This window comes from Nanorana parkeri, unplaced genomic scaffold (assembly GCF_000935625.1).
Source record: "Nanorana parkeri isolate BGI_ZX_2015 unplaced genomic scaffold, ASM93562v1 scaffold13, whole genome shotgun sequence".
Classification (NCBI taxonomy): Eukaryota; Metazoa; Chordata; class Amphibia; order Anura; family Dicroglossidae; genus Nanorana; species Nanorana parkeri.
Window position 1 is genome coordinate 862,762 of NW_017306281.1, and position 8,068 is coordinate 870,829.

Sequence of the window (8,068 nt, forward strand, 5' to 3'; positions counted from 1 at the left end):
GCATATTAATATTTGCATTTACCAAATACATAATTTTTATACATTTCTATTGAATCAATATATGATTTTATACTATGAATAGTCCTCTTTTTAAAGAGACCTCTAAAGCATATGTTTATGGTACTCCCCTGAGATAGAATAATGATTATACTCGCCTCTCCAGTAGCCCATGTCTCTCCCCTCCCTTTCGGTGCTGAAGCCTCTGCAAGACTTTTAGCATTCAACACTCTTAAGTTTGTCGGATGCCGGTTTTCTGTAGGGATGTTGCAGGCCACTGAATAGCCAAGTGTAATACCTCTTCTTTTTTTTTTTTTTGCAGGGGTGTCTTTAAAGAGGTTTTTTTAAACAGTGTTTGTTGAAATAGACATCTTGCTAAAGAGAAATTGAAGCATTAATATGTTGAAATTATGTTAGAATTATGACCTTCCGAATCACAGGAGCCAGGTAGCCAATGCTTCTTAAAAAATGACAGCGGGTGCCTAACGTTTGAGGTTTTCTCTAGCCGTTGTCAACGGAGGTGGCTCCTAAAACATATTTCTGGATTGGACAGAGTGGACTTATGAGTGCCATATTAATTTGTCAATCCCCGTGTTAAGTGTCCTTTCCTTTACATTTAATATCTGACCAGTTTTGAACCAGGCAAGTTCTACTTCCATATTGCATTAGGAATTTCACTTCATTTGCTGTAACTCAGTTTGTTGTCATAGAGCCAGATGTAGTTGAACAGGGGTGAGTACATCTTTCTGGGTGTCAGATCTGCAGATGAACGGCTCTATCACTACTTTTATTAATGCCCTGTCTAGGGTGTTTGAGTACCCCGACTTTAAACAAAGTGCATATATTACTTTCTAGGCCCCTACCCTCCTGAGCATAGTAGGTATTTCACTTCTAATTTGCCTTGTATTGTGTAATGGACATACAATAGCTTCCGGTCTTCTTCAAAAAAATTATTCATCTAATGTTGACGTAGCATATTTACACAATAGTGCCAATTCATGAAAGCATATCGTGTGGAGAATTTTATTGCCATGCATCACTAGTTGAATTATAGATCAAATTCCATATTTTTTTCTATTGACTAATTATTTACATAAAAATTATACCACTGTTTTCTGCTAAACATATTGCTGCCTTCTGGTTGGCAGCAACAGTGAGATTCAGTGAGGTATTGGTTGTAGAGAGCAAGGGGATTTCAATAATTAAAGGGTTTCTAAACCCTCCGGGTTTTTGTTTCCATATATCTACTGCTAGCAAGTAGTAGATATATGCAAAAAGTTTTTTTTTAAAAGCGGTTCAAACTTACCCCTGTCTTAGCCGCGCGCTCCCGCCCGAAAATCCAAAAATGCTCAGGTGGCAGCAAAGCATCTTGGGGCGGGCGCATGCGCAGTTCGGTTTTCGGCCGGGAGACGAGGAGAGACGCAAGGTAAGTCTATGGACGTGTGCACCCGCATGTAGACACCGTGGGACAGGAAGTGCCAGCAAGCAGAGAGGAGTCAGCGCTGGATCGGAGACCCGCAGCAGCGCTGGAAAGAAGGCTGAAAAGGACAGGAAAGAAGTAGATCGGATTAAGAGACATCATTTAAGATAAGTGCTGACATTAACATTGGGGGGGTGGAAAAAAGTTTTAGCCTTTAATGTCACTTTAAATGTCACTTGGAAAAATACAAATTCCACACCAAATTGATCTTTATTTTTTGGATATGAAAGCTGTAATGAGATAAAATAACAAACTCGTGATTAAAATTAACACTATGGTAGTTTATGCATTCATTCTTATTTATTTCATTAAACTTTAGAGCTGAGTATATAGAACGTTAAATGTGTACTGTCCCTAAGGTTCTGTAAATTGGAGTAAGTAAACTTTGTTTAATTCATAAAGGTGAAGAGGAAAGAACCGCCTGAAACTGCACTTGGGGGAGAACAGAAGAGAATTCGTCCATCGCCTTCAGTAGATGAGGAAGATGAAGGTTTGTGATCACATTAAGATGTGCACAGTTGTCAGAGGCAATGTATTAACAGCACTTGAATTATTATTGCTACTTGTGTAGTCTGCAGAACTTTACAAGAAAGATGCCATTGGACAGTATTGTTTAAAATGATCTCTAAGCTCATCAAAAGAAATAGCTCTTCTCACTCTTATGTTTTGAATCGAAGGCACATAGATGTTTTTGGTGACATGCAGCTCAAAGAATAATCCGCAGCTTAATATGCGACAAATCTTGATTAGTTTATTCATGTTACATTGATTTGCTTTTTGTAGTGGTGATCTGCAGTCATTTTTTAATAAGTTGTGTTTTCAATTCAACTGAACGAACATTTGACAGGGATGTGTGAGCTATGTAGTATTAAATCTAAAAACACCTCTCCGCCTCAGATTGTGGTTTTAGTATTTGAAGTCAGCATTTACAGTTTAGTTGTCACCCACCTAAGGAATCCTGATTGCGGTGTCCTCATAGTGACCACTGATGCAAGTGAAGTGCTTACTGCAGTATGAGGTTATGTGCAAGGAATCAATTTGAATTTGGCTTGAATTTTGTAGAGTGTGAGCGTGACAGGGATGCGCTGGACACATCATCAGATCCATCCAAGAAAGATGCAGACCCTGTGAATGTCCACAGGAAGCCAGCAAGACCTCTAGCCAGCGAGGGAGAAGAAGCGGAAAGCGATGGAGAACAGGAGAACTCAGATAAAGAAGACACCTCTTCTGAGAAAGATGAAGAGCAGGAAGAGCACTCAGTTGGAGCTTTGTCCAGTAAAGTAAGTGTCTGTATTGTATAGTTGCAAGATATAGTATAGCACATCGCTGCGAGGCCAGTTGACTTGTGCTATTGTGTGTTTCCGATTTCAATGCTTTATTCCTGGGGTAGCCAAACTCCGGCCCTCCAGCTGTGGTGGAAATACAAATCCCATGAGGCATTGCAAGATTCTCACAGCCACAGACATGACTCCCGGAAAGAGATGCATCATGGGATTTGTAGTTTCACCACAACTAGTGGGTCAGAGTTTGGCTACCCCTGTTTTATTCATTCTGCATAACATAGCCACATTTTGTAGGATGTTCTGCTACTCATGCCTTGTATTAAAATATGAAACATTACTGGTGCCAAGTAACCATTGGCTGTTTAAAAATACTCCTTTTTTTTGTATTTTGATTACAGTAAACATAAGCCTTAGCTGTAAAGGCTAGATGTGTGTGCTTCTTTTTACTTGGATTATCTTCTTGGTAGAGCGCAGTGTCAAGCTGTAAGATCCCCATGGAAGATAACCTATGTCCTGCATGAACACAGGGCTGATATTTGACATGGTTAGGAGGGTTTAACTGTAATTAATAAAGCTTTAGGTTTGGGGTTTTTGTTTTTTTAAGGCAATCAATGCAGCACCTTTTTTGTTATATGAAAGTTTCTAAAGCTGATTTATTTCAGGTTTGTGTATTTGTACATATGTATGTACACACACAGTCATGGCCAAACATTATTATTATTATTATTACATAGTATTTATATAGCGCCAACAGTTTGTGCAGTGCTTTACAATATAAGGTAGACATTACAATCATAATACAATTCAAGACACGATGGTAAGGACAGCCCTGCCCCTGAGGGCTTACAATCTAAAAGAGGAGGGGAAATGATACATGAGGAGGTAGCTGTGAGGGGATGAATTATTTGAGAATGTGAAACATATTGGCACCCCTGCATTTCTGTCAGATAATGCACCACTTTGAGCAGAAAATTGTTGCAATTAAAAATCTTTAGGCGTTCTCATGTTTATTTCTTTTGTTTGTATTGGTATGACACAAAATGACAGCTTTTTAGTAAAGCCCATCATTCTACTGTTTTCGATGTATTTATAAGATATGTTTTTCTTTTTATTCCTAGGAACAGCGTTTTATTGAAGATGACCAGTCATCATCGTCATCATCTGAGTCCGATGATGAGATCAGCGGGAAGGAGGATGATGATCAAGACTCAGATGATGGTATTTGCAGAACTTTCTTTTTTCTTTCTTTCTACATCTTTGGTGTTTAAGTATCAGGGTTCTTTGTTGATTCCTGTGTCTCCCCTTCCCACTATCGGCCTACTCCCTGACATATGAGGGGGTATCAACACAGAGGAAGTTCTCCTTGTGATCCCCAGTACCTGAAAACATACTAGTTTACAATGTTGTAAAATATTATATTGCAGCTTGAGCAGTCTTTAGATGTGGTGGCTGCATTAGTTTCCATTTTTTAGAGTGAAAAGATTTTTAGCAAGTACAGAAAATTCCTGTTAATCTTGCCAGAAATGCTGTGGCCTTGTCTCTTCCCATGAGTAGAACTAGAAACGAAAACACACTTATCCTTCTTATGTAAACTGCAAATCCCATCAACCCCCATGAAATGGGGGATGAGCAAAGGCAGGCAAGTGCAGCCTGGGGACAGCCATGGCTCCTTCTATTGATTCAATGGAGTGATGGGCATAGCACAGGAAGTGTTATTCATAGGATTACTGGGTCAAAATAAAGTTAAAAAAAAGTAATGTAAAGCATGCACCTCATGTAAGGACTGCTAAACTTTACTAAATTATTTGTTTTCAGGTTTATATGCACTTTAAGGGGTCTATTTATATACAAAAAAACTGCACACGTATCTAAACATCCAGCTCAGATGCATGAACATTTGTTCTGTGCGGAAGTGTTGTAAATGATAATTCGATAAACTGGTGCTGATGATTGCCTTTGGAAGATAGAAAAAGAAATCGAATTGCTGCTCTGACATCCCTGCAGCCTCCTGACTCTACACATTGTCAGAACAGTGAGAATATTTACTTCTTCTGTTATTTTTTTCAAAATTGTTTCTGTCTGCCAAAGACAATCGGCAGCACTAGTTTATATAAATATTCTTATTTACAACACAATTGTGATTATATATCTACTTGTAACACAGTAAGACCGATATTATCAGAATTGAGAAGGCTATTCATATTGTACTGCTGCTCATTTTATTTGCAAGTGAAAGAGTCAGTTGATTTTATGTTATTTATAGGGATGCACCGATATATCTGCCGCCGAAACATATCGCCCGAAAATGGCACTTTTGGCATAGTGCCGAAAGTGCCATTTTCCTGCCGATAGAGCGGTGCATCCATTCTTTCTTTCCTCCCCGCTGGGCGCTGCTCTGTGTCCCAGCGGGGAGGAAGGAAACTATGATAGTTGGCCGAGTGCTGCAGGAGGAGAGCGCTGTGAGCAGCCGGCGTCTCCTCCCACACCGCTCAGCCTCCTATCACAGTCCGGCAGAGCGGTGTGTGGGCGGAGACAGGCCGAGCTGTCCTCTCTACACCGCTCGCTCAGCCTCCTGTGACAGCGTGTCAGAGAGGAGAGCAAGCTACAAACACTCAGCGATCAGTGATCGCTGAGTATTTGTAGATAATTGAGGAGATGGTATGTTAACTATATCCTCAATTATGAATCAATGGGAGTGATCTACCTCACCTCCTGTTCATTCATAGATGTAGTTGTAGTAAACATGCTCTGTCCTCATGTTATGAATGAACAGGAACACTCAGTATAGAGGATTCCTGTTCATTGATAACAGGGGATACAGAAAAAGAAATAGAGGACTTTGTGTCCTCAATCTCTTTTTCTATTTTAAAAGGGAAATATCAGGGATCTGTTTAGACCCCCAATATTTCCCCGAAGCCCCTAAACGTAAAGTAAAAAATAAAAATATTTAATAAAAAAATTAATTAATAAATAAAAATTAAATATAAAAAATGTAAAAAGTTTATAAAAAATAAAATAAAATATTTGAAAAAAATTAAAATAAAAAAAATTTCGGTTTCGGCCTGACAATTTTTTTATTTCGGTTTTTAAATTTCCATTTCGGTGCACCTCTAGTTATTTATATTCATAAAGCAGAAGTAAAGTTGCAATGGAATGGTGAACTCTTCCCATAATGTGCAAGTATGGACAGCGTATTTGCACATTTGCCTCAAGCGCTGACTGATCTAGGCTGTCAGTTGCTGCTCCGTACACTGCCGATGCCGTCTAGTTCCTTCCAGGTCCCCCATTGTTCTCTTCATTCATTGGACTGCCTCTGAGGACATTACAGACTGACCCGGGGTAGTACACTGCACAGTGTACACAAGTGATAAAAACTGCTAGAGGTGAGAAACTGACTTTTTTTGACAGAAAAGACTTTACATGTCTCTAAGGCAAAAGAAAAAAAAATCTACTTCTATCCGGTTTTAAATTTTTTAAGTTTACTTCTGCTTTATAAACATTCTACCAGAAGAGAAAATACCCGAAGAATATTCAATTTGGTCCATTTTTGCAACAGCTGGTTAACCTGCACAGAGTGAATGTACACGCAGTTTTGCTGGACGAATAGCTTTGCATTTTTTTGGACCCCTTAGAATATTTAATATTTTGAGTATTTTTTTTTTCTTCCCAGCACTGCCACCTAGTGTTGGAATTATTTTTCATTACATATTTCTTGCATCCTTTAAAGCGCAACTAAACTCAGGAGTTAAATCTTAAAAATGCATTCAAGTACCTCAAATATTAACAAAAATATATCTTATTTCTTCAAATCATCTCTGAATTGGTGCTGACACAGTCCTTCCTTCTGGAGGGTGATTACTTTTGTTCCCCATGGTGCCTCTGTGTGTTGTAATGTAGCCACCGATCCAAGCTCGCTCCTGTGATGGACTACAATCTCATGTTTAGTTTACTAATTTGTATTGAGATTGTATTCCATCACAGGAATGAGCTAGGATCGGTGGCTACTACTTTTTCGGTATCGAGTACGAGTAGCGATATTTTTTCCGGTACTCGCCGATATCGAATACCGATACTGGAAGTGCCTTTAAGGAAGCCAGGCAGCTTGTAATGACTCGTCACCTGGCTTCCTGATTAGCTGGGAAGCCGGGCGGCATGTAAAGACTCACCACCCGGCTTCCCGATTAGCAGGGAAGCCGTCTCCATGCTTCTCATCACTAGGTGACGAGAAAGCATGGAGCCGGCTTTGTGGCCAATCAGGAAGCTGGGCGCAGTGTAATGACGAGGGAGCATGAAGCTGGCTTCCCGGCCAATCAGAAAGCCGGGCACCGCGTCATTACACAGTGCCCGGCTTCCTGATTGGCCAGCTTCCAGACCAACCAGGAAGTGAGTCATTACACAAATGACGAGGGAGCATGGAGACGGCATCCCAGCCAATCGGAAAGCCGGGCAGCGTGTAATGACTTGCTGCCCAGCATCCTGGTGCCGGAAGCTCAAGTATCGGGCTAGGTATCGGCGTACTCGTACTCGCTCAAATGCTCGGCACCGGTACCGATACTAGTATGTGTATCGGTGCATCCCTAGTAGCCACCGATCCTAGCTTGCTCCCATGATGGTATAATATTTCGATACAAATGAGTAAACTAAAAGTGAGATTTTAGTCCATCACAGGAGTGAGCTTGGAGCGGTAGCTACTTTACAACACACACAGACACCATGGGGAACAAAGTAGCCCCCCTCCAGAAGGAAGGACAGTGTCAGCACCATAGCAGAGATGATTTAAGGATCTACAGCTGAGTGATACACAAATAAGATACATTTTTGTTAATAGTTAAGGTACTTGAATGGATTTTTAAGATTTAACTCTTGAGTTGAGGAATTACAGCTGAGTGTTACGCTGCCCTATAATCCCTAGCAACAATCAACTCGCATGTTTAGCAAAAAGAAGTTAACACAAACTAAGTGCCCCTTGCAAGACACAGCTGCATATTTGTATTTTGAGGTCCCTCTACCAGGTGTCCCCAAAATGGCTCCTCCTGCCCTTTCCTTACTTTGTGAAACAGTTTGTGTTTTTCTTTTTCTTTTTTTATTAGTGCAATTCCTTAACCCCTTCATGACTGAGGCCCTTTTTTCATTTTTTGCACCCATGTTATATTCCAAGTCAGTCACGAAGGGGTTAATTAGCTGAGAAATGTAAAATTGAAAATAGATATACGATGAGTTTCTGTACATTGACATAGTTCATTAGAAATGGTTATACAGGTATGTGTAATAAAACCTACTTTTTTTTTTTTGTACTGCACAGTACACA

At 40.0% G+C, this 8,068-nt stretch overlaps 1 protein-coding gene across 1 annotated transcript in view; it reads left to right on the forward strand.

Annotated features, from left to right (window-relative positions):
- Positions 1 to 8,068, forward strand: part of SETD1B (SET domain containing 1B) — a 49,359-nt gene that overhangs the window by 31,221 nt on the left and 10,070 nt on the right. Inside the window, exons 9-11 of the mRNA XM_018556765.1 lie at positions 1,880 to 1,967; positions 2,540 to 2,757; positions 3,879 to 3,978. Coding sequence (XP_018412267.1) covers positions 1,880 to 1,967; positions 2,540 to 2,757; positions 3,879 to 3,978 — 406 coding nt within the window. The remainder of the gene's footprint in view (positions 1 to 1,879; positions 1,968 to 2,539; positions 2,758 to 3,878; positions 3,979 to 8,068) is intronic.